We start from the raw sequence: 27,419 nt of genomic DNA, 5'->3' as shown, positions 1-27,419 counted from the left end.
CTCTAAAAGCACGTCTCCCAGAGCACACTGAGGACCACTGACTGCTTCGGGCTCAAGGGAGTGCAATTTGTGCCTTCAATTAGTGTATATGATGATCAGTCAAATACTAGCACTTCCAGTCAAATACTAGCACTACTTAGTATATTCCAATGGAATTTATACAACGATTGTAGAAACATAACATAGTGCATTTTCTCTAAATCAGGAACGTCTTTTTTCCCTCCATTTCTGTGGAAGTTGGCATGCAGACTGGGCAGATTGACTTCGGGTCATGAAGAGGACAGGGACTCCTCCTTGACCTTTTGAACCCCCAGTTTCTCCCTGGCACTCAGGGCACTGACAGCGTCTTGGCAGAAGCTCCTTGGATTGGTGGAGGATAAAGGGCGCCCATCCAATAATGGGCATTCCCTTGGCAGGAAGAAGGAAGGACAGCCCGCTCCCACACTGCTAGTGAGGCCTGGTGACCCCAAATCGCAACGTTTTAGGGTGTGAGTGGCTTGTCAGGGAGTGTATGTTTCTGTATCTTTCTTTACTCTCAATGAAGAGTCCTGTAAAAGCTCTCTCAGTCTGTATGGTGATTACTTTAGAACAGCAAACCTGTTGGTTTTCTGCACTAGAGGGCAGCATAGATCTTACCTAACTGTGGGACATGCTTGTGTTCTTCGGCATTGCAAAGACAAAATTATATTTTAGACAGGGGAGAGAGAGAGGCTTGCCATGTTGATCAGGGGCCAAGTCCAAGTGCTCACCCATATCTTAGCCAGGGACATAGGCAATAAAGCGATACGTTTTACATGCTTTTATATTGGGGTTTGTTGCCGAGGAAACCCATGTGAGCACGAGGAAAACCTGCAAACTCCACACAGAAAGGCCCGGGAGATTACCTACCTAGCACTGAATGGAAGAGACTGGCTCCAGGGCCTGTCAATAAAACCTGTGCTGTCCTGGGAACTGTGATTCTTGAGCGGCAGAGCAGTAGACGAGGAAGTAGAGGGCAGGAAGTAAAACATGAGGCGCCATATTGCTCCTCTCCTGCTGATGCAAAGTGACAAGTATGCTTCTGGTGGCACCTTGGGTGCAGGACGTCAACCCACAGGAGCCCCATGTGTTGCTCCAAAAATGTGAATATCTGATTGAATACACAGACATTTGTGTTGAATATAAGACAGTGGTTGCCTCACTGTTTAAGCTATGTTTTATCTCAAATTTTACTGGACTCTCCAAGGATTATGAGATGTGTAATATACAGAAATAGAGTAGAGAGAGAGAGAGAGGTAGGGAGGGAGCGAGGGAGGGAGGGATCCTCGGAGTGTAACCTAATTTTCTCCAGTCCCTCTTAGCAGTAATAAGCTTGCCCCCATAATGTGTCAATCAGAGCCACCTGATACCCAAACAGGCAGCCTGCACTACCTGCTTGAGCCAGACAGACCTGGCACACACAAAATCACCCACACACATTTATGCACACACACCATGCGCGCACCCACACACATGCACAAGTGACTTTAACTCACCATCCCTTAACTGAATCAGTGCTGTACCACACAAATAGATTTTGAGATTTTTCTCATCCACTTTAGCATTAAGAATAATACAATAACAATAACAACAATGACTAAATCCAAAATCCTGGCAGTTTTTCAGAAGAAATATAGAGGATGCTTAACAAGAGCACTTTTACTGGAACATTTTACTGTTTGTGCCCATTGGTGGGGAATGGCTTGGTAGGCAAAACCCCTGACCTCTCATCCTTAACAGAAAATATGTGATTAAGCCTCAATCAAAATCATTTTCCTCATCCTCTCATCCTTTCATTCCCTTTTTCCCCAAACTGAATAAATCATTAAATCCCAGAAGCTCATATCAAACACTGCCAGTTGTGGAGGCAGGGGGTAGCCTATCAATGTTTACCTTCTCTCCAAACAGTGTTTAGCCATGGCAGGGCGTTGTACACACGTTGTGTGTGCACGTGCATGTGTGTGCGTGTGTGCGTGTGTGCGTGCGTGTGTGTGAGTGTAGACAGAGAGAGAGAGAGCAGCTGCTACTCTCTGGGTGTCTCTGGGGACCACAGCAGGCCTGTGTTTGCTTTGTGAGGCACATCAAGGGCACACCAATGAGAGGACGAACCAAACCTTTGGACACCCCTCTCAGAAAGACACATACACTCAGGAAGGGACACGGTCTGAGACCAAAACAGAAACACAGGTACCAGGACAGAGACAGATACCGACACACGGACACACACACAAAGGCAGACACAGACTCCCACAAAGAAAGACGGATACACACACACTGATACAAACCGAGAGATGATTAAAGCAATAGTCACAGGTAAAGGAAAAGAGGGAAATGCACGATGATAAATCATTTGAGGCTCGTGCTACAGTGGGACCCATAATGTCAATCTAGTCCGGCTATTGGCATCCATGATTAGGTTGAGAACCACACAGACCATCATATATACATGAGACACCCCCGGGGCAAGGGTATTGTGTGTAGATTGAGCCCGTCGTGGGGGTGAGACAGTGGGGGCACACTTTGGCCTGTGGTGCTTAAGAACCCCCTGCAGCTGTCTGTGTGTGTTACTGCTGTGATGCAGGATGAGGCCGTAGCACACACTCACCCACAAATGATGTCTGAGTGTGTTTCTGTGATGGAAGACGAGGCCAGAACTGCAGAATGCTCAAGAGATAGAACTGTTATTAATGACTCATCAGTGGATCGTCAGTTGACAGACAACCACACACACAGACACACAGACACACACAGACACGTGCACGTGCACGCACACAGTCACATGTAATGATTCTGCTGGTTCTATCTTATTTATATATCATGCTTCTTTTGGCAAACATTAGCCAGCCAAATGAACATGTAACTGTCTATGTCTGGTAACATATAGTACAGTAATGACCCAGTACATATCATTACTACCGTGAACCCTGTCACAGGATTCCAATGAGCACATCCCCAGCCTTTGAAGGAAGCTGCAGAACCATGACATGTAGTAATATCCCAGCCAGGCCTCTGTAGTGCGTGTATGCACCTCCTAAACCAGTCAGCCGCCAGTCTCAGGGAAATGTTAGGGTTCAGTGATACGACTGAGTGTATTCATCATTCAAACAGGGAATGTAGATGTTGACTACTCAGCCATGGTGCAGCAGCAGTCAAACTCCTGCAGTACTCTAGTCTCACACTACCAGAAGGAAGAAGAGTCGCTCACCTTTGAATTAAAGTCAGTCACGATCTGCAGATTTAGATATCCTGGATGACAGTCTGGTGTGGGATTAAGTGTGAAACATTGAGCTGTTTCATGGGATTGTACCGTCTTCAATAAGATGTATTGCAAAGCATGGATGTTTACATACATTTTGTACGTGAAGCGTACGTGAAACAAAGGGAAATGTCTACCAACATTGTAGCCCTGATCATCTGCTTGAGTTTTTTTTATCAACCCTCACTAGGACTAAGAACCACTAAATCTCTGACGAAAGCACAATTAAATTTCCAGTCATGGGCTCCAGTTGTGGAGCTGAGCCAAGTCATCCAGCATATAATCCTATGTATCAACATGGATAAGAGAAGACAAAGGCTTGGTTAATTGACATTTTCATAAAACAAACTCTGACTACATTCACAAGGACATGTCAACAGAAGGATGGAAGTTTCCTGAAAATCACAAACAATTTTGACAGAGAGGATGGCAAACATGGCGTCTGCCATTTGCACGCAGCAACGAACATAGCGCCCAGGCTGTGGTTTGTGGTGTCTATAGTGATCTGTAGATATACTATGGTACTATGGTAGTTCATGCCCTGGCACAATATTCTATGTTTAGAATGAAGTCCATGCAACGAGGACAAACTAAAACCATTCAAATCAATAACACAGAAGTAAAATTTGGAAAATAACCTGCTTTAGTGAAAATGTTGTTTGAATAGTGAGTAGAAGCTTGAATTCATAGTAAAAACATAGCACAATATCAAAGTTGACAGGCAATCTTCCCTAATGCACTGAATCAGCAATTACATCCTTGGTACTAAATGTCAGAATTAATTCCACAACCTAAAGTAATGCAATGATTTCACATGACATCTCCAATCGGTGAGTTTGGAGCTCTGCCCAAAGAAAGAAGAGACTGTCACATAGGGTTAGAAATAAAGATAATAATTTAAAAAAAAAGATTTTAAATTGAACAGAAATATTTATCAGGTTTTTGTTTAAAGACTCATGTGAAGTCATAGGTAAAAACATTTATATACCTCTATTGCTCTCTATCTATGCATTATTTTGTCATAAACTATTTGAGGTTTTTTTCACTCAAACAATAGATAATCACCATTTTTGGTATTCACAGAATAAACAATGAAAAAAGTAAAAGATGGCATTTACGTCAACAGACCTGCTTTAGGCTGTCACATTTGTATTGACACCAATCTCCCTCTACGCCCCCTCTCTCCACGCTCCACTGCCACCATTGCTTCTCACCCACCCCCAATCTCCTTCTCTGCCACCCCTAAAACTCCCCCCTCACTCACCCTAAACCCCCCCACTCCTGCCCTCCCAATCTCCCCCCTCTGCCACCCCCACAGCTCCCCCTCACCACTCTTCATTGCTCCCTTCCGATTCCTTTTTGTCCCCTCATCCTAGACACAAACAATATGGCTGCTGTAGCCATGGATGCTTATTACAGGATTATTACATCATAAAAATGAAATGTGCTCCTAAAAACTATTGATTACGTTTCTTCTAGTTTTACAAACAACATTTGAGAAGTGACTTTTGATTATCATCAATGTAGAGAAGTGTCCTCATGTTGACTAGAAAAGACATTTGATCTAGGGGACAGGAAGGAGGAAGTGCCACGTCTTTATCTCTTGTGTCCTTGCTTCCCATCCTGATAACCATGTAACAGAAAATAAATCGACCACAGTTGACAAATCTCACTCCACCATCTCGAGGTTAATTTAATTTTCCTCTGAGAGCATAAAAACAAAAGTTCAGAAGCAGCAATTATCTCATCACATTCAAGCCTCCTTATGCCTTTCCAAAGAGGTCAATAATCTTTTCACCGATGTAGAACTCTATCAGATTTTCAGTCCAGCCTGGATAGAAGCCCTTGTATTACCTGTCACTGATAATTGGAGGTGGATATCTTCCACACAATGCCTGTTTTCAAAAGAGACCTTGCTCTCAAGGTCAAAACTGAACTTGCCGAGGAGGATGGTCAGAGGAAGGCAGACTGCTGACACACTGTCAGCACAAACTTTGTCATTTTGGTTGGACATAGCTGAACTGAAAAGGAGGGTTAATGGATATAATAGCACCTAAACACCTCTATCCCTCCATTCCTCATCCATCAGCCCCCCACCCCCACCCCAACCCCATTCCCTCTGAAATAGACCTGAGATCTCCCCTCTGTAAAACGCCAATGCAGTGTTATCTTTCGTGATTGTAATGATAAAGGGGTCACTTGAAAATTCATTACCACTTTCGTAATTATTGATTTTGATGTCGTCTGGTGGTGGATGTGGTCTTCTTCAGCGTATCCATGTGGTTTGTTTTTCAGGCCCTGTAGTTTCTCATTTTGCAAGCATTGCAATAGCCTCAGCTCAGCAATGACATACATCAACTGTATTATATATCGTGAATTATTATATTAATTGATAATTAATTAATATAATATATTATATATCGTCATGATGTATAAATCATGTCTTACATGCTTCTGTCAAGACTAGTGTTGTTAGATCTCCATAATGTCTTGCAATCCATGCATCAGATGCCAGATCTTTTGGGGCTAAAGCAGATCTAACCACATAGCTGTACTGATGTAAAGCTAACTAGGAGAAGTGCTGTTGCTAAAGGGGTGTTTGAATGTGTTTGTGTCTGCTTTCTTCAAAGCAGTCACGTCATCCCTGTTTGCCGATTTGTCAGGAGTAGATAACATGCCATGTAGTGTGTTTAGGCTGACCTTGTTCTAGAGAAGCTTCACAAGGACACAGAGAAGCAACCTTTATAACAAACTGCTTACCCTTACCTTTGACAGCCGTAGGAGCAGGAGAAAAGTTCAGCTAACCTCTTAGTTTGGGTCTCATAGCTCACCAAAGTAAAGGTCAGTGTTCATCTTCTCATCTAACATACCGACTACCGTTCAGGCTTGACAATATTGCAATATTTGGGTTTGTTACTGTAAAATAAGTGTACTTAATACTTAAATCCCATTGTAAAGTGGGTCTGCATGTATGTGAACTCATGAGGTAAAGACATCCATACATTTCACATGGACATTAGAGGATGGTTATCTGAGAAGGTGGATCCATTGTGTTGTCATTGTGATCCTATGGATAACATTCTGCTAAAGGAAAACAGGTCAGATGTCCCTGTGCAGACACCACCTGTCACTATAACTAGGGGTAGAAGGTGCAAACGCTGACTAGCTCTCATGTGATGCTTGGGTAACAGTGGACAGCATCTATCCATTATTTAAAGTGAAGTCATTTACATTTTGGAGAAGATTTGTCAATAACTCAATTAATCTACCCAGACTTGATCTTTTCCACCGAGTCCTTTTGAAACTACAGTACTGCAATTATGATCAAATTTATGATGTGTGCAGAAATTAATCCATTAGTTGGTTCGTGGTCATGTTAAAAATCCATAAAACCCATGAAGTAATTAGTTTTAAAAGCTCTTTCAAAGTTTGAAAGAGAACAAGGTCATATAAATTATTGATTACATTTGGTCTATGAATATAACTTATTCGTCAACACTTTAGTGTAGTACAGGAGGGTTCTTATTACAAAGGAGACAAATCAATGTCAAGAGTGAGCATGATCATGCCTGTATGCAAACAATCATGCTTGAATCAACACAAACAATGGCATATCCCAAAGCACAGGAAAACAATTTAGTTAAGCTAACATGACTAATTGTTAATTTATTAACTGAATGCATAGGGGTTAAAGGGTAGGCTTAATCCTTACAGGCAGCCTCTCTGGTGCCGAGGTGGTTTAGAACTAGGCTAATGTCTTCTCGGTCTAAAGAGGACTTGGGCTGTATAAGTGTTCTCTTGGTTTCTGTAGGAAAACCTAGGTTAAAAAAATGTCACAAAAAGCAGGAGGTCAAGATAATGAATTTAGGCTACATTATTAAACGTAGTGGAGATAAGAAGTTGGATGGATCAGACCATTTATGCTGAGCAAAACTCAAACTATCCCAGAACAAGCTTGCAAATGAGAGTTTCTGAAATATGATCTTGAATGCACTCATTCTAGTGAGTCCAACCCAGTTACCAGGTTTTGTCGTTTCATACTCGTTAGGTAGCAACAACAGAGTGTGTTGTCCATTCATTGGATAGTTGCTTGTGTTTTTTTCTCTTTCCTTTCTTCCCTCCGCAACACTATTGGCTCAATGCGCTGTCATTCTCAGCGGGTAGCTGTTTTCTTGCTGAACGTGGCGACGCCAAAGGCAAGCACGTATATGAGAAGACTACTGTCGATATGATCGAAATTCAAAGCAGGTAACGATTCCAAAACGAACTTAAGAAGAGACATTCTATCCCGTAAGAAATACAGGCAATTGTTGTCGAGTCCGACCTTACGTCTGTTCCATTCTTAACTGTTTAATTCAACTTTTGTCCCTCACCCTAGTCTAGGCTACACATAGAGTCTACCCTTCGTGAAAGGTAAGAGCGGCATACACGTCAGGTGTGTAAGCGCACAGGTGTTAGACTTATCAAGCAATTGCTGTAAAAGTAATGTTACTTGTGTTGGTTAGCTGTCCATTTCATTTCGCGCAGGTAGCATTTAAACCGAATTGGTTCGAAGTCATACGGAACTGCAATAGAGTCATTCTTTAGTTTGTGACCTTATCATTCTTGGTTCTTAACGCCATAAACGAGGGGTTTCCCTTGTCATACCATATAGCAGCCGATTCAGCAGGACTATGTTTAGGTGATGATTGATTTTGTTGGACTTTTAAGGAAATATTGGCACTCACATTAAAACACACACATACACCTATTGGAGAGCGCCTGACTGGTAGAACCACACAACGAGAAGTTTGTCCCTCCTTTTTGTTTAGTGTGAAATAAAGCAAAATGTGTGTGCCTCAGAATGTGTACTTTAATCCTGCCATTCTCAAGGGAAAATGCTTTTCTATGCATGTCCATTGTGAACTGGCTTTGATGTCCTGTCTTTTACATATCTCTCTTATAGAATATGAATATGGCACCATGGATTATCCTAATGACTCTGGTGACTTTGTCTACCATTTGTCTACCAACGACTGAGGGGAAAAAAGATGAGATTGTGTACTGTTCTGGTAAGAACGATGATATAGTCATAAACATGTAACTTTCAGATGTTCAAAAAAGTTGTTGCCTGCACATCCAAAACCAGTTTTTCAAAGTGCAATACATCAGTAACATATAGTGTTGCACCAGGAATGCTCGTAATAGCCTACTGATTTTAAAAAAATATTGTTTTGTTTAGCATGTAGAGCTATAGTGGATGAGCTGAACTTTTCCATCAGTCAAGTTGACCCAAAGAAGACCATTCATGTTGGAAGCTTCAGACTAAACCCTGATGGCAGCATGGTTGATAAAAAGGTACGGTGTCATATACTTCACTGAACACTCCATCTCAGTCAGTCTTCTGAGGAAAACTCCTACATGGTCATTAACAGGATTTATAATACCATGACAGATTTTGCTTGTACTGTTATTTGGACCATTGCAAAACAATATATTTTGATATGTATTTTCATGCATTTCTACATAAACTGTTCTAAAAATAGACATCTACATGTCTGGTATCTGATGGATTTTCCATACCAGGTATCGTAGCTCTTTCTACATCCCCCAATGCCCCGGCCTAGGCCAATCTCTATCCACCAGTGTCCTGGGACAGAAAATGACTGAGTTATTAGGTGTCCGGCTCACCTATTGATTTTCAGGGTTAATCCCCTTTTAGACTGTAATTGATAGGTAATAACATGCCTTATGTTTAGACAGTTGGTAAATGTTTCCTTTCCCGCCAGACAGATACCTCTTGTAGGACATTTACATACCTGGGAAGTAATCTGTACATTTGTGATTATAGGATCATGAAAAATAAACAAATAAATAAGCCAGCTTGGTTATCTATTAGAAATTGGGATTGATTTAATAGATATATACCACAAATGCTCCATTAATAACAGGTAATGCAACATGCAATTAAGTGAATCATACATGTTTCAAAGTCTGTCTTTGTGCACAGAATAAGAATCTCCCTGTCAAAACAAAGGAGAGCCCTAGCAGGGTATGGATCTGATGGATCTGCATGTCATATTCATAGACTCTCTCATTAGGCAGCCCTTAAAAGTGGCTTCATTTTGGTAATAAATGCTAATTACAGTTCCTATGCCCTTGTGTCCTGCTCATATTCCATTTGGTTTATGCCCTCAAGCTCCGTGTGGGTGTGGGTGTGTGTGTGTGGAGAGGGTGGGGGGTGGCTAAGTACAACAAAATGATTAGATTTATCATTAGTGACTAGATATATAATTTAGTATCATTGCTAAATTAAAGGCTCATGTTTCTAAGAAACGCGAATGATCAGTTAGTATAATTTTTTTTTTTTTACAAATCATTAGAATGTAGATGCCAAACACTCTTGCTAAACCATTAGAGGTACAGGCCCTTACTGTACTTCTTGAATCACTGATTGTGCAATGTTTGGACCAGATAGGGAGACAACCCCCAAGTGGCCTTTGAAGGTGTCAGAATCAGAGAGAGGGAGGGATGCCAGAGCTTAGAAACATCATCAGGGAGATTTGCAAATTTAATTCTTTGCTCTTTGCTCTTTGCTCTCTCCACAGTGGGGTTCCAAAACGCCTCTGTTTGTCACCATGAAGTTAAACCTGACATAATGTAACATTTCACCTTAGACATTGAACTTTATTTGCAATATTGTACACCGTAAGCAAGTTTTGGTGATTTATTTGCCATCTGTATAATGTTTCATTGATTGGGTTTTTAAGAAAAATATTGTTTTGTTTTCAGTTTTTGTGCTGTTTTACACCATTCCTGCAACAATCCCTTTCCGTATAATTCTGTACCAGCGTGGAACACCGCATCACAAATATGTTTATTAGATTTATTATTATTAATTTATGTGTTTTCATAGGCCCATATCGCTCACACAATAAACTGAAAGGCCCTGTCGTCAGTGTGGCAATAATGGCTGGTTTTCCAATGGGAATTCAATGGAGGATAGCATCCCTGAGTAGCCTATTCTCTGGCAGGCCTTCCCGTTCCCCCCTCCTCATTCTCTTGGTCTGAAATGATTGACAGGCCCCTTTCACAGCCCTCAGACTGCCGAGGAAAGAGTTTAATTCCAAACCATTTTCAGGATTGCATGATAAGAACTAGAAGCAGAACCAGATCTTTCTTGCCGTACACTTTTTTTTTTTCTTCTGCTCTGAGCAGTTAATTTCAGATTTGATTTCAATCCAGCCAATATCTTATGACTATTAACTAGACTACACACCATTGATATAATTGATATTAATGGCAAAAAATATTGTACTTTGTTGTTGTATATTATGACAATATTTTGTAGGTACCTAAACTTTCTAAGGTAGTTACTTCAGCTTTATTTACATTTACATTTATTCATTTAGCAGACGCTTTTATCCAAAGTTGTTGAAGTGGTGTTTTTTGGGGGTTAGTAGGCCATCATCGATGATATCCAGTGGTCTTGTCAATGGCTATTCCCACTATGTTCAACTTTTAGCTCATGGTACACCCACCTTAATATATTCCTTTTTGCAGGCTTGCTTTGCCCATGTCCCCCTCCAAAAGGAGGTTTTCCCACCTCATGGGATCCTTCCTGGTTAAATAAAGGTTAAATAAACTAGCTTCCTGACAGTGAAAAGGCAGAGATTGTGTGGCAAGGTTCAGGCCATTCCCCGAGACCTTTTTATCTCCCTGCTGAACAGATGGCAGTGAGCCACGGAAGCCCCCTTTGTGTCACCCAGAGTCAGATATAAAAACAGAGAAGGGGGGGAAATGCTTCTATAATGTAATCAGGAGGGCCGGAAGGGTCCATACTGAGCCTCAAAGGGGACAATAGGGTCAGGGATATATCTACATTGCAACAAAATCCAGTTCATCTGCAATATGCCCCCCCTCTCCCTTTTCCTCACCCATCCCTTCCCTTCCCTTCACCCCAGCACCTTTTGACCGGGCTTGACAAGGAAGACTTCCTTCTTTGATCACTCGAGGGTGGAGGGGATGAACGGCCTAAAAGGCACCAAAGGATGAGACTGAGCTGTTTACCCCTGCACTTGGCTGCTGTTTAGGCCTCCCCCTGTTCCTTAACCTCCCTCTCTTCATCCTTCTCTCCCTCACTGCCCCCCCCCCCCCCCTCCATCCCCCCGTCCCTCAACCAAGCTTTTTCACTCCCCCTGCCACCCTCCATCACCCACCCGACCCACTACCCCCACCTCTGTCACCCTTTCCCCCACCCCCTTCCGGACAGGCCAGAGGGGCCGGAGCAGAGTGCACCTTGACCTGTCTAGACACCACTACCGCTGCTGTTTTGTCCTGTTTCCTAGGGGAAAGGAAAGGGGTTCTCTGCCTCTACAAGAAAAGGGGATACAGGTTAAATGTCATAGTTACAGCGTATTGGGGATGTTTGTGTGGATCACGTAGCCATCGGAAGCGAGGGGTCACACCCAAGTGACCTAGGTGCCATCCAGTTTCTTGAAACCAATCACAGACTAGAGTACAAAGTAATTACGGATTAGCCTGTTTATTTAATGTCTTTTTAGATTATTTTTAATATTTAATTTTTATTGGATTGATTCAGGTTCCTTTGGCTAGGTCTGAGACTCACCTCAGTGATCTTTTGGAGGGGGTTTGCAGCAGCATGAGTGACTATGCACTCTATGAAGACCCAGACACCCAGGAGAAACAATACAGGAGGTTCGCTCCCAGAGACGGGAATAATGTGGATTTCCCTAATTTCAACAACTTCAAGTTTGATGGGCCTGAGGGTTCCACTGCCCTGAAATTTGCTGTAAGTCTTACTGATTTATTGACAGTGAATTCATTTTGGATGTAAATTATTTTGTGACATTTTTAGACATTTATGCTTATATTCGTTTAAGGAAACCAAGTTTGTTCTACGTTTTTCTGAGAATCAGTGTGTTATATCATTCATTGTCTTGTAGAAGTTCTTGAATTTCAAAAGTAGTTCCCAATATTGTGTTGGGACATAATGTTATATATTAAAGCATATGTTTATATATGTTAAAGTAATTTTAACATTCCTTATTCACACTGACGTGAGCTCAAATAATCCCTTGATTGTTTTTGAAGGAAAGGCCGTTAATAAATTCTATTGTTTTTGAAAATGGTGATTACTGTAATAGCTGGACAACAGCTTTTAATTAGCCTACCTATGTAGAGTTTGTATTTGATGCCAAATAAGATTCCAAATTGTATTGCAATGCACTTCCATTGAATTGTATATTATACTGTAGTTCTCACTTTCATCACCAGACTCCATGTCTGATGTTTTTACAGTTGTTTAAAAGAACAAAGTACCTAAATATCGCGTTGTTGTGGTCGGTTGTTGTAGCCTGAGCCCTCAAGATGGCCGAACAGCATGGCAAACGAAAGATGGCCGACGCTATCCAACCGACCATGCCCACCATTGTATAAACGACATGCTTGTGTGCCTCTAATGTGTGGAGGGCCTAGCTTTGCCATCTGTGCATGAGTAACTCTCCTCTCGTTTTCTGTCCCTCTCAACTCTGCTCTCTTCTTTTCTCGTCTCTTGAAGTGTGAGACCATCGTTGAGGAGTTGGAGGATGATATCATCACTCTCTTCTCTCAGAACTCAGACCATGTGGTTGACAAGTTATGCAACAAGATTTCAGGTACTTTTTCAGACATGATGTTGTGGTCTAACTCACCCTGTCACCAAGCCTCCTGTTTGCCTGTTGTGGCATGTACAGCTCTGGTAATGCTTGCACCTTTGCCAGAATCTTACAGCATGCATCTCACATTTCAGCATTTTCAGGGACCACCTTGATGCCCAAAATATCAAGTAGCTTGTGTTGTCTGAAACAAAGACCTCGAACATGTGACAACCTAACTGTCATGAAACAATTTGCATTGTTTTTTGGGTACTGTGCGATTGCATAACTCATCTTTCCGCCGCCATTTTGTTTCATTTCATTGAGAACCTTCTGGAATATGGAGTGTACATAGAATGGGCTAGGAGAAAGATGTGCCAAACAGATGTCCTACATTTTGTTCCATTTGTTTGGGAGCGTTTTTTCCTAATCCTGAAACAATACGGCGATTTTAAGTTTGTCTTTGCAAAAAAAAAAAGAAGATAATACTAAAGACAGACGATGTACTACAGAACTACATGTTTAATGGCTTCCTTGCCTCATTCAAATGTTATGGGTATTTTCAGATTAATTAATTACAATTCAAATTACAGTTTTTCTTTTTTTATACTGCTGGGCACATTCTTTGTCAACAGAATAGTATACATTGTGCCATCCATGTTGAGCTGTAAACCTACACAGTATGTACATTGATAAATAAACTATATGAAGTTTAAAGATAGCATGTTCAGCTGAGATTAAAGTAGGATATATCTAAACACTAATGTAATTTTATGTTTTCATTTGCAGATCATTGTAAAGACCCCAAACTCAAGAATGAGGAGCTTTAGTTACAGGAAACATTGTTTACAAAGATGGAACCACTTTAGATTTTTACTTTTACAGAGGCCTTGCATAACAATCTGTGACAATCAACTTGAACCCTTTAAAATAAAGTTTCCTTTTTTGTATTGGCAGTTGGCTGCTGTTATAAAAGCCACCTTGAAGGAAATGAAGGAAACAATAATGTGCGATGTAAGAAGTTCTGTAATATTCTGTAATACATGTACATTATTATCACTTCCATTTGAACAGTTGACTCAAATTAAAAGAAAAGATTCAAATTTCCCTTTCTGTCTTGCCATTCTTTAAATCCAGATGAACATTTAATTTGCTAATAAAAAAATAAAAAACATTAAATTGATTTCAAACTTAGATACCGTACTTTCCCTACTGTTGACTGGATAGTTGTTTAGATTTTTTTAAATGTTGGTTATAAACTTTATTTGGGAAGTGGCCATGTGTTTCAATAAGAGGGACTGATTCCAAATGAACATACTAATTATAGAGAGTTGTACTATAAATGCTGTATCAACAACTGTAAAATCTCATAAAGATCTCCGGATCACACCATCCACAGCAATAAAGAATTACTCAAGGCTGCTGTGAGAAAAAAAGAAGTTCAAACTGTTGTCTTGCTCACATCAGGTGACAGCTTATATCCCTTCTAGTTTGTGTTTTTTGTATTAATGAAAATAGTTGCTTGAAACACCACCTCACTATTGCAAGTCATTTCAAATATTGCAAACAAATTCTGCTATCACTACTGCAATGTAACATGTTTATGAAACCCTTTTAGCTGTCAATGATCAAACTGACTTTTATCTTGAATTCAGTTGAGAGCGGATTCAGTGAAACTCGGGTGAGTTTTACATTAAACGCCTTATGATATAGTTAAATGACAGATTGGTTTTGTGTTGTGACAAAAACCTGAAACTCGTTTTCCTTGGATTGGTAGAGGAAATGTACAGACGTACATGCGGCATTTGTAGGATACAAAGCTGGTGTGTCTACCATCAGACCAAGGGGACACCTTTGTAGTCTCACAGGGACAACTAATGTAGTCTTCGAAGTCTCAAACAAGGCTAGCTGATCACAGAATATTTGTTCCAAACCATATCCACCACATTCACGCTTTTTTACCTTTCTATATTGTAGAAACTTATCAAAGTCACGGCAGCATTGTCAATGTTCAGCTTGGACACCGGGGCGACAAAACGATTGCTGTAGCTTTTAGCAGTTAAAAAATGTTTGGGGTGATATTTCTAATAATTTCTTGTAGAGTTTAGTGTGTGGTCAAAATACCTCTGCAGACCTGCAGATTTTAAAACAAGTGATCTAAATTGCATCTGTTTTATGATCTGTCTACTTGTGGTCTGAATAACTACAAGATTGATGTCTTTCAGATTTTCATTTTATTCATCTGAAGCCCACGATAAATAAATATGGGATCCCGAAAATCACTGACTTTTACCTTCAGTTCCACTTCCTATCCAACAATAAAAGTATTTGACTTGTTGAACGTTCCCCACACACAAACTGTTGCGAGTGTGAGTTGAAGTTTGAGATCCTGAGTCGAGTGTGTCAGCAGCTTTCCTTTGTGTGCCTAGCTGTCTCAGGGTGTCAGAGCCTGCAGCTTAGGCTCATGACAGATCAAGGGTTACCAAGGTACTGTTGGGTAGGGAGCTCAGTGGAGGGACAAGCTCTACTCCTCCACTAAATGCTCATTTCCTACGCACATAAGTGCCTTTGCGCAGTTTGCTGAGTAGACTGCTGGAGTATATTCTTTCTCTCATTTTCTCCTCAGATGTAAAGCACCCACTCTGCAGGTAATGAGCTCGGGCGATAACTCATTCTTCCAAGCAGTTTTTTTTCATCAGATTTCCGATGGTGCAAGGCCACCACCTCGTTTATTAAAATATTGAAGAGAAAATGGATCTTTAGCCCCTATACTATATAAAGTTCAGTCTTTGAGCTGCGGCATTAACTTGTATTCTAACAAGATTAAAATATATTTGTCCTGCAGATTAGCATACTTAAATCCCCCTTTGCCTTTTTGGTGGTGGCAGCAGGCTTTGATCTGTGTTGCATGGCGAAGAGCTGGCTTGGGCCAGGCCATCCCAGTACCAAGTGTGAAATCGGCCTGATGTCATCCTCCATTCTTCACCTTCAACATCTTTCACCAGCTTAATTATATTTCCGCCACAAAGCCCCAGTGCTTCATTCCATATTCAAGTTTGACTAGGAAGCGTTTTGAAACTATGGCTAAATAACTCAGTGGGGGGAAGGGACAGGATGGGTCTTTTGTTTGAGAGAGACACAGGGGGCATCAATACTTTTCTGATCAGTATTTTTCTATTCTCTCTCAAGCTGCCCTTTGCCTCCACCAATTGGAGGGGTTAAATTTATGACAAGAGATGTGTGAACTTATGATAACTAAGATGTTTTCCATTTCTTTTAATATCCAGTGTGTGTGTATGTGTGTCTGTGCATGTATTTTAAATCAGCTTTTCATGAACTTTGCATGACTGGCAAACCGGATATGAAACTATCAATTACAGAAACAACACTTTGGAAAAACATCCTACCTGAATGAACTCTCGAAACTTCCAGTGTAAGTTCTTTAACTTTAATTAATATCCTGTACTAGTTTTTACTAGTTACTCTTAAGTTTTTTTTTTTTTCCAGAAAGTTAAGACAAAATTATTTTATTATTGTAAAATATACATATTTTCAATACATACCCTAACACTATTTATTTTTCTTACGGTGAACCATTCTTATACAGAGAGGAATACAGTGACAAGGTGAAAAACATAAAGCCACCTGCGACAATGTGTGTCCCAGCCTTATAGGAGCAATGACTTTGCTCCTAGTTCTCTCTGTGTCAACAGACCCCTATTCAGAACACCCTCCCAGCCCAGTCAGCCCAGTCAGCCCAGCCCAGCCCAGCCCAGCATCTGAGAGTCAGATAGAGAGGCAGCAGTCCTACCCAGCCAGGGCGAGCTCATCAAGTCAGTGGCCTTTGGGCGTAACTTCCACATACAAGCCGCCCAAGAAAGGGAATGCAGATGAGACTTCTGGGGCCATGGAGGGAGTAGGTCAATGCTGCAGGCAAATGTGCCGATCAGATAACTGTCCTTTTGTCTCGGATCCGTCTCTTCTTCCTCGCTTTCTCTGTTTGTGTTGTAATCAGCGTCAGGTAAACGAAAAATAGTCAAACTAGTACATGTTAAAAACTCAGCGGGGAAATGTTGTTGTCTGAAAGGAGTTTCGGAAGTTTGCTTGATTTTCAAAAGTGGCTGTTTTCGTCTCCATTTATTCGTTGGTTTCAAGAAGGTTGTGTTGTGCTCATCAGGAAGTGGATTTGGGGTAATGAAGTGGTTACTGGATACCTTTTCCCTTCGCATTACTACTTTGGGGTTAGCTTTGTACTACAGTAGACCTTAACTAGGTTTATGATTCAGTCTTTTACGCTCTAGGATACACACTCTCCAGAGACAAGCGGTCTTGTCAGAAGTGGGTATATTCAACAGAGCACATCATCTTTCAATATTGTTACATATATTGGTATTGTCTGGACGTAGGGAGTATGGTTGGAAAGTATTTATGATGCACTCTGACAGATGAATTTACAATTCAGAATAGTATAGAATGAATTGCTATGTTTTTTCTCACAGGCCTGGCCTTATATAAAGATGTGTTTGTTTGTTTGTTTGTTTGTTTGTATGCTTGCTTGCTTGTTTATGTTGTTAACGTTGTGTCTTTTGGGTACCATGGAGACATTGCATGTGCAGTACTGCTCTATTTCAAAATCTTATGCTACTATAACGATTTTGAGGGACATTGTAGTTGTGGCCTTGTGTTATCATGCATTGTGTGTCTCCTGGCATGGGCACAAATAATTGTCTTTGCCCTAGAACTAATGCAATCTTATGCTACTACTATTACAATAGTAGAGATGAAAATATAGTGCTCTTTTAAATGACTGGTAGTTTTTTTTTTATGGATGGGGGGGGGTTGTGACACCCAGACTGAGGTAGATTGCTTTAGATTTGTATCTTCAATGGCTGCAAATGAAGTTATACTTCTCACCATTAGACCTGCTCTTAAGGACTAAGTATCTGACCAAGCAGAGCCTGAAGACACCCTGTCACCATTTTACATCATCAAGAACAATGTATGCTTCTATGGTTTTACTTTAGGGTCCACTTTAAAAACCCAAAGCAGCATATGATCCACACATGCATTATACTGCCACACACTTCAGATTATTTTATCCAAGATAGAAATTGATTTCATAAAGTTACACAAACACCCCTTTACTACAGACAGTATTTGTGTTTTTGCAGAGCCTCAACTGTACTATTGCTGAGTGGAATTCACTACCATGTCTCAACATTCAAGAGAAGTCTGGGATTGTTATGCAAATTGCTATGAGGTTGTTTCTCCGCAACTGTGGTGTAGCTATAACACATGTGTGCACATAATATTTTCAGACCGAATTTACCTAAATGTTTTCATCTCTTTTGAGTACTGGTTGCGCATTTTTTTGGAATGTAAACAATCAAAATTAAATGTAAAAGCTCACGTTAGTATTCTTGGTGTTTATTTACGATTAATTACACAGTTATGATACACGTTTTACACCTGTCTCATATCAAAACATGAAATGAAATAAAAATACAACTGCAACTTTGTCCTTTTTATACACAGAGTATCCTTAGAAATGTAGAAGTAAATATTATGTTGTTTACCTCTATAATCAGTTATATAATCCTTGAATTTGATATTCCTTTGTAACATAGGCAAAGTTCACAGAGAACTTTTAAGGCAAAGTGTGTCAAAGAATTTTAATTTACACACTTACATTATTGACAATGAAATATCATTCACACCACCTTAATTAAGACCACAATTTGGCTTGGATACATCAACTTATGTTTGATAGCCCATCCATGTGACATAATGCAGCCCCCCATGCAAGGTCCCAAACGTTTCATTCAAAAAAAGTTATTGCAAGATAAATAAGTTATGTAAACATTTCCAGAGCCTCACCTTAATAGCATGGCTATAGACTTTCAATATGGTTATAAATATGAATACTATGGTCTTTTGCAAATAACAATAAATGTAGCCTATTTTACTATGGAATGCATACCAGTGACAAAACGGTAGGTAGCCACACGCTCAATTGATCTCATATCGGCACTATAAAGCAACATATCATGAAAACATTACATCTTTCCTTTTAGGAAGAAAAAAGAGTTTCATGTGGCATTTTCTGTAGACAGGCCTAAACTGAAGTTTAGAGGGGTTCCAGAAAATGTCCGTGATGATATCAAACTGTTTAATTTCACTGTTCACCCCCCCCCCCTCCCCCCCTCACCCACACCTCTTGTCATGACATGAGATCACTTGAGGTTGTGGATCAGAGATGAAATGGAAACAAAGTCTCGCGGTGAGTGTATACTTTTTTGTTCGGCGAGACGGGAGCAAGCTTCGAACCCGACTAGTCTCAACAAAGGGCAACTGCACATTGTACCGAATAGTTCTTGTAGAGACGGATTGGACCGTCAAAGAGTCACTATGTTGTTCACGTTAAGACTTAATGGGAACCCCAATTTGCACAGGTTTTTGTGCAAAAGAAATGCCCCATCACTTAACCTAAATGTCAGTTGAAGGTTATTTATGGTCTTTAGTTTTTCTCATTCATCATGACTGAATTATTACTATTCCCTACTTTCACGATGTGTATACATAAAGTTCACATACATAAATGCATTGTTTTTAGACGCTGGCTATATATAAATGCGAATGTACCTCCATGACAAATCAAGGCTTGAAGGCTGTCTCTTCATACAAAACAGATAATGCAATATTTTCTACAAGAGCACCAAAACAATATGCTATAAGAAAATCATAGAATTGAAGTATAGAAAATTATGGTAAAACATAGATAACACAATGTTGGCTAAATTCACAGTCTCGAAAATGCAGCAGAAAAAAATCTTTGGACTTCAGCACAGTTTTCATATGGTCAATGAGTTCAAAAGTCAAATAGGTCTAAGCCTAAAAATCAAGCGCTCAAGAGGCAAAAAAACCAGAAACATATAGCATAATGTCTTCCATTCACGTTTTTTATGCTGGTATTCTAGTACACTGGCCCTTACTTATTGCATCATATTTATAGCATCAATCGCTGTCAGATCTGTCGTCCTTAGAAGTTGCGGCGTGATTGTACAGTCCTTGTGCCATCAGGTGCAAGGCCAAAGAGTTTTTATTTCCGGTGGCCTTCTTTATTTTGGCTCTTTTATTTTGAAACCAGATTTTTATTTGAGATTCGTTGAGTCCGAGTTCTTGCGCCAGACTTTGTCGTCTCTGTTCAGTCAGGTAGCGGTTGGTCTGAAACTCAGTTTTTAGTCTCTGGAGCTGTTCAGCAGTGAAGGCTGTTCTCGGACGCTTGTCATCCTTGCTAGGTGGGGTTGTCTTCTTTGGTTTACGAGATCTTGGCCCTGTCATGGAACACAACGAACTGTTAAAATGATTGTTCTCTAACAGCAACACGAATGTGTCATATTGCACAAATATTAGGCCACAGTTGATTTTAAACAGGCTTTACATGGACTGACGACAGGCAAGGAATCTTAATGCGGACTATCCTTTTATAAATAGGATGGTTGTAACCCAACACATGCAGTAAGCTAGGACCATTAAATAAGTAGGCCGTAGCCTATTCATATCCATCGTCCATGATCCGTTGCAATAATTTACAGCAATGGTTTAGTCCTCTATAAAATCTACACTTAGTGAGCAAGCCTGATTCTAGGTGGGTATTTTGCTTTGTTCTAGAGTGAGATTTTAAACTAGAAATAGACTTGAATGTGCAGTGCATTAGATTTTAGTCGATTCTAAATTGTTGCGGGGGTTTGTGAGTAGGCTAAGGGGGAGGATGGGTGAGTGATGGGGGTGGGGTTAAAGGGAGGGGGTGGTTAGGCGCCTCTTTCTCAGCCTGTTACCATAGGAACTATTTCAAAGTTCAAATTTTTATAAAGCTGCTGCATGGATATCTTGTAAGTTGACTTGAGTTGTCTTCCATAAAGGTTATGTTTATGTGGCTAAGAAGTATACTTTTGCATAAAACTTTGAATTAATGTAAGCACCGTGCATCCGTGACCCATCGTTCCCATTGCCAAATTCATTATTAGTCTGGATGTTAAGATGAATAGCACCCGCATTATGAAAGGATCCATTTTTACAAGTCATATTCGATAAAACATGATCTTGGCAACGTGATCTTGTGATATTCTTCAGATAAGAAAGCTTGTAATAAAAAAAGCCTATAGGCCCACGGGCTATTCCAAGCAAACTTTTTGCCTGGACAAAGAGCATTGATGGGTCTACTTTCTTTGTCATTTCATGAAGTTGACTTGCAGCTATTGAACTGCTTAGTTAGATTATTATTTTTTCTGATTTAGCATTATTCCAATAGCGTTGTGACTAGCTGTATGCTGTGTCAACCTTTACGTAGGACCACACATCGAAATTATAGATAAATATAGCAGCACAAACCTGCAAATGGCCTGCATTAAGCACATGCTGCATTAACTAGGCTATTCTAGAAACGGGATAATGTTAAGAATGCCCTATAATAATTGGCTAAACTTAGCTATAATTTGATTAGGCCTATTGTAAACACGGTTTTTCGAAGACATCGAAAAACTAAGCACTGAAACCCTTTAAACAGAAGCTTTGATCTGTTTCGAGTCAAGATAAAAATGTATAGATAAAGGTTGGAAACTAGTGTCAAAACTCGAAAAGTAGCCTAATAGGTAGAATATAATTCCTAATTATCTTATAGTCCCACATTTTTCTTTTAGCAATAACCTTTGCACTCATTTTGCCATGCATCTAATTTCGAATCTCATCTCGCAATTCGATGGGATATGGTTATAGCCCTATCTCTGTTTAGTCTTGCTCCATTGTCAAAAAATATGCTAATGAAATATTAACAAAGACAAGTCAGGAACAATGGTGTTAAACTTGGTTTTAGTCATGCTTTTAAAGTTCAAAACTTCGATAATTACAAGGCAACGGATGGTAAATTACATTGATATAGGCCTACTTTTTTTTTTTTTACATAGCCTATTGTGTAGCCTCCATCGAGTCTGACAAAAATACTTCGATTCAAGTTTCATGTAGGCCTATAAAAATTGTACAAATAGAATAACGTTATTTCTCAATAGTGTAATAATAATGCTATAATAACTTATAAAATAACTTAAATATGAGAAATAAGACAATAAAAGTAACCTAATAATTGATCAGATTCTGATTCGCACTGTCATTGCAAGTGCAAGTTTAGATTGATATTATTCAAAATTTACTGAAACTGTATACTTCATTGAGCCTACAAATTGATCTAAAATAGCACATATTACACTAAAACTTGCAATATTTTAATACTTGTTCCATTTAACGTGGTCACTAGTTAGATGACTATAGGGTTCGAGTCCACTTTTTAATTTGACTGTTGCGCACAAATTTAGGCTATCACATAGCAGTCAAGTATTACAGCATACTGCTACTCACATTCTCTCTATGCAAAAAAGAATATCATTTTACCTGCTGATGGCCGGTCCGAATATCGTGTACAATACACCCAGGCTGGCCAAAGCATGGGCTTGGACGAAGGTGCAGAACTGGCTTGTGAACTATCCGAGTCCGAGCTTAGGCACTGGTCTCCAGTTTCCCCTCGGGGCTTCAGAGGCGCATCAGCAACAATATCGGCTTTTTTGGGCTCCCCGGCTGGACGGGAATCTGAAGATCCATCCCCTGCAACAGTCCGACCTATCTGCACAGTTTTTGGGGCAACGTGAGAAATATTATCTCCCCCATCGGCATTATTCTCACCATTGTGAAAAGTAAATTTCTTTCGGCGTCCAAAGTCTGGTCGTAAAATATTGTCGATGTAAAAGTTGGTGATTCTATGAGGTTGTTGGTTTCCAGGTGCTTGTAGAGGGAGAATAGCTTGGTTGGACTCTTCACCCGAATTTTGACGCTCTCCGTTTCGATGATCGTTTTCTTCCATGCTGATATTGCCTGGTCAGTGTTTAATTTCAACACCTTTCCCGCTTTCCTTCTCCAAAATAGGAATTCCAGTTAAAAGACTCCCCAGCCTTTACCTTTACTAGCGCGTTTTCAAATTTTACCGGTAATTAAAAAAAAAAGATTAACAAAAAATCAGTATAGACTATTGCCTAGTTTGGATATTTGATAGCCTACCAGCCTCTTGTCCCTTTCACAAAGAAAAATCATACCTTAAATGCAGCTATTTCTCCGTTTGCCAATGGATATTTGTTGAGAAAAAGCCAGTCAACTAATGATAAGAAAAGGTAGCTGTCCAAAACCTATTCAATGTTGATGCTTCAACAAGCCCTCTAAAACTACAATATAGATAAAGAGGCGCTAACTGCTTCTGAAATACTTTCACTGTGGATTTTGTTCTCATTTTTAATAGGCTACGAGTACCCCCTGATGACGTAGCAGTCCATAGCTAAGACGCGTGCCTTTGACCAATGAAGTTTGTGGGATGGTACCACCTGACATAGAGGCTCGAGATAGATAAAAGAACCCTAATTCTCAAAGCGGTTGTAGGCTAGTTCAAATGCGTAAACAAGTGGGTTATTAGACCACGGTATATTCTCTCTTTCACTTGTAACCAAACAAGTCATACAAATAGTAATTCATTCAAATGTTTAAATGGGGTAATATAGAAGTTGCCACATATCCTTATAGGTGATTCAAAAGAAGGGAATTAGCGTTGATTGAAACGACGGCTATCCTAAATAGGAAAAACATTAAAACTTGAACTTGATTTTTAAGGTTTGGCTCCATAAGATGTACATTAAGTTAATTGTTAAAATAAAAATACTAGATTTATTCCAAAACGTTGTGAGGATACAGCTAAGAGCATGTAAGGAGGGGGACAGAGGAGGTGGGGGGTTGAAGACGGGGGTTATAAGAAGAGGGTTAACAACACCTTTTTTCAGTTTTGGACCTTCATGTTAATAGGCTGTTAAAATGAAATTACCCTGTATGCTACTGTCATTCAAGCAAATACTTAAATAAGTCAGCCCCCTAAAAGTGTCCATAAGAGATCCATCGTTAGTTAAACGGATTAGGCCAACTTGTAGTAGGCAAGGTAAGGATTGTAGGGAATGATGATTCAAACTGTTTTTTTCTTCACTCAAAGTCATTTTTTCACATGCTTTCCTCACGTACAATCAATGCGTAACTGTTAGAAAGGTTTTGTTTTGGTGCGTAAAAGGAACATGGCGCTTAAAAACATGTCAGGAAACAGCTGAGGTGACACCTTTTGCCAAGCATCAACTACGCCCCTCCGTAACGTCTGAGGGATCTAGGCCTATACACAGGCTACATTGTAAGCTTTAAGGCCTCCGTGATCTTGGACATGTTTGCACTGGAATACTTCCGTTGGCTGTAGCCTATACCTATTATTCTTAATCAGTTACCATCTTTTTTTAAATAGACTTCACGGTCGAAAAACGTGTTGAATTGTTCCCATTATAGCATCAGGCCACATTCGGTTATCTTATTTGTAGTCTGAAGTAGCCCAAACAAGACTGAAATTGCTTTTACTGTAACAGCCATTTAATGTATGTTCCCTGGATCCATGCACAATTGACGTGTAGCTTCAATATTTGGTCATTGCTGTGGACTTCAAAGCCTGTTTTGCTCACTTAAATACTCCGCAAGCACAACACAATTATTGCCTTTACCTGCACCAACAGTGATCTTGGATTGTAGTCAGAAAGCTTTTCTGGCACATTTTAGACCGTTATTTAGCTTAATAGTATTATCTAAAAGTTCGTGCTACTAGCGTTTGCCAACATGAATTTACTGTCTGATACGTCTGCTTCTATCATCTCATTGGATCTTTAGTTCAATTCAAAGTCCAATTTGGACACCGATCTAAATAATTCGTTTTATGTGGGAAAAAACGTTAAACTAAGAGCCCACGATAGTCCACAGTTCACATTATGTGCGATGGCTCTGTGTTTTGGGAAAAATTTCACTCCGTTTTGAACCAGATGTAACAGCAACAATTAGTTGCAGGGTCAGGTGCAATGCTCAAAACCAAAACATTTTTTTTTTATAAAACACGCAATCGTATGTTAGTGATAGTGTCATTATGATTCAGAGACTTGATTTGTTTCTGTTCTCATTATAGTTTGAAAATGTTCTTGTATTCGATTTATATATACCAAATACACAATTGTATAGAATTGCACATTGTAATTCCAGTATAACATGAAAGGTTTTTATAAAGAGGTTTAAGACGCAGTGTAGGCAGTAGATTGATGTGAGCTAATGGATTGGGAGGGTTTCCAGAGTTTATTCTGAACTCTTGGTCTAATTGAAATTGATGTATCCTGATGTTTAAAATGTTTTACGCTGCTTGTGATGCTTCTTTGTAATTTCAGCTTGACTCAATGGTCAAATTGAAGCCTATAATTGAAAAGACAGCTTCAAGTTGTCAGAGGTCCAACCAGATGTCAGTTATGTTTTGTTAGCCGTTATTTTTCAAAGGTTGTATGGTGCTTCTAAAAAGCCTATTCTAAATGTTTTATGTATAAGGAACCAAGCATTTTCTTAAGCATCTGTGATTTCAGCCGACAGGTGAGAACTTATTTAGAATAATACACATTTTGTTGGGCACAAATAGCCTTGTTGTAGGCTAGATGAATGTTGTTCATGTAGTATATTTTTTCGTTTTTCGTTTTTGTGCAGGCTTATAACCTGGTGTATGGATGTTGTTTGTTTGTTAAAGTTTATTTGCGCTAGCTAAATTCACACACAAAAATTCACAACAAAAAAAGCTAATTGTTGTCAATGGACATCATCGTACTTCACTCTCATGGGTTTGTGCGAATACCGTTTTTAAACTCGCACAATGAATGAAGGAAAATGCTGCCTGACACATCTGAATTGTTTAGCCTACATTTGTTTACAGTCTCTTACATAATCGCAGTCAAGTACAGCCTAGACGTTGCATTTGGCAAATAGATTTTCCGTAGTATATAAGTGTTTAAAATATTTCAGACATGAGGTGCCTTCTTTGAAAAGCTTTCATTTGTCCGTTTCAGTGAGACGACAGAATTTGTTGGATAACCTGATAATTGCCAAACTTGGTGCTAAACTGCATGTGCGTAAACTTTAGAATTTCTCCTCTATGCTAAAATGCACCCCTCTAAAAACATTAGCTGAGAAATTTGTGAATTGACAAGTTTGCCAACTCACGTATCATAGACGGGATCACCAGATGTGTAGCGTTGAATGGCTGTGATATTGGCTCTACAACAATGCAGGGGTCATTCGGGATCTCCTTGCTTCCTGTCCGCCTTTGAAAAACAAACTGAGGAAAAGAAACACAAGGGGGTCCCCGAGGATGAGGAGAAAGGTTACGGAGCACTTCCTACTCCAGTCTGGATAGCATTGGGGGAAAATGTTTGGCACACTTGTTCATAACTTTTGCCTCATGAACAGTGTGACATAATAAACCACTTTTAGACGTCAATAACACAACTCAAAAAGCTAAATAGTGAGAAAATATTGAGGGAGCCACATCGCTGAATATTCAAGTTGAAAGAGAGAAACCCGCCTCTACATTATAGCCACGTTAGCTATAGCCTATCATATGCTCTGTTTTTATTGTTTCATAAATAAGCAACACACATTTTGTTTATTGTACTTGTAACATTTAGCCTATTGAAGACTTGCCTCAGAATTAAGATATGCAACTCACTTCTCAGCATGTCAAACGTCTTATTGGCTTGATCAAATTAGTTTAGGCCTACCGTGTTAAAGTCCTATACGGAAGAATACATGCTCGACTGTTTTTGGTCGTGTCTTCTAAAATAGCCTACATTTATTTTAAAACTTCTTTCTCGATCACTTCAGGCTTCACAACTTTCCGGATCCCACTTTTGCTCTGTGTCGAATGGCTGTGGTCCCCTAGACCACTGAAAACACTGACAGCACGTTGAAAAGGCCAACAGGACCATTGTTTATGGGTTTTAATTACTCGGTAATCCGCCTGATCGTCGTGGCGTAGATAAGTCCTGTCTGAATAGAAGGGTAAGGACTGAGCCAGCTTGGGTTTGTCCTCTCTGCTCCTCTCTGGCTTTACGACGGGTTTGGTCGGGGTCCTGCATGGATGACCAACACTAGCGACAAAAGAAGGTCTTGGGCCATTGCTTTTTAATTTCAAACCGTCTTTTTTGGCTTAGTGATTAACTTAAACATTTCATAAAGTGCATCCGTATGCACCAGGTAAACTGAAAAACGCTGCTATATCAGTATATGACAAGAACTTGAACAACATTTGATTTATTTAGCAATGACCACAAATCAAATAGGCTACGCTATTCTGTTTTCTTCCCTTTCTTTGTTGTAGGCGACAAACTGTTTTGTCCAACATGTTTATAAACTTGTGACCTTGACCTGATAAATGGAAACCTGTAGTCTGTCTTTTCTGTCTCCTTTTCCTTTACTTGACTTTTTTTTTTTACTTTACCTGTTTTTTTCATCAACCAGTAATTGTTTTATTCTGATAAAGTATGCCCTAATTAAAACTGTGTTGCTCTCTTTTTTAATTTCATCCTGGT

The 27,419-nt window shown here is 39.8% G+C and overlaps 2 protein-coding genes across 7 annotated transcripts; one reads left to right on the top strand and one right to left on the bottom strand.

Annotated features, from left to right (window-relative positions):
- Nucleotides 1-6,012: 6,012 nt before the first annotated feature.
- On the top strand, nucleotides 6,013-14,016 carry cnpy1 (canopy FGF signaling regulator 1). Of its 6 annotated transcripts, XM_047028495.1 has the most exons (8): nucleotides 6,013-6,115; nucleotides 7,432-7,522; nucleotides 7,653-7,687; nucleotides 8,220-8,325; nucleotides 8,496-8,611; nucleotides 11,856-12,065; nucleotides 12,834-12,930; nucleotides 13,699-14,016. In XM_047028495.1, exons 4-8 carry the CDS (start codon nucleotides 8,223-8,225, stop codon nucleotides 13,737-13,739), a joined length of 567 nt encoding a protein of 188 aa, XP_046884451.1. In that variant the 5' UTR covers nucleotides 6,013-6,115; nucleotides 7,432-7,522; nucleotides 7,653-7,687; nucleotides 8,220-8,222; the 3' UTR covers nucleotides 13,740-14,016. The 6 variants fall into 6 exon arrangements, with proteins under 6 accessions (XP_046884451.1, XP_046884452.1, XP_046884449.1 ...); XM_047028496.1 differs by lacking the exon at nucleotides 6,013-6,115 and having other exon boundaries at nucleotides 7,658-7,687; XM_047028493.1 differs by lacking the exon at nucleotides 6,013-6,115 and having other exon boundaries at nucleotides 7,653-7,709.
- A 5,718-nt stretch (nucleotides 14,017-19,734) lies between these two features.
- Nucleotides 19,735-22,989, bottom strand: LOC124472973 (homeobox protein engrailed-2b-like). The gene is made up of 2 exons (XM_047028167.1): nucleotides 22,354-22,989; nucleotides 19,735-20,243 (listed from the first exon to the last, which is right to left on the bottom strand). Exons 1-2 carry the CDS (start codon nucleotides 22,817-22,819, stop codon nucleotides 19,924-19,926), a joined length of 786 nt encoding a protein of 261 aa, XP_046884123.1. The 5' UTR covers nucleotides 22,820-22,989; the 3' UTR covers nucleotides 19,735-19,923.
- Nucleotides 22,990-27,419: the final 4,430 nt, after the last annotated feature.

This window comes from Hypomesus transpacificus, chromosome 10 (assembly GCF_021917145.1).
Source record: "Hypomesus transpacificus isolate Combined female chromosome 10, fHypTra1, whole genome shotgun sequence".
Taxonomy (NCBI): Eukaryota; Metazoa; Chordata; class Actinopteri; order Osmeriformes; family Osmeridae; genus Hypomesus; species Hypomesus transpacificus.
This window is presented reverse-complemented; position numbering and strand designations above follow the sequence as displayed.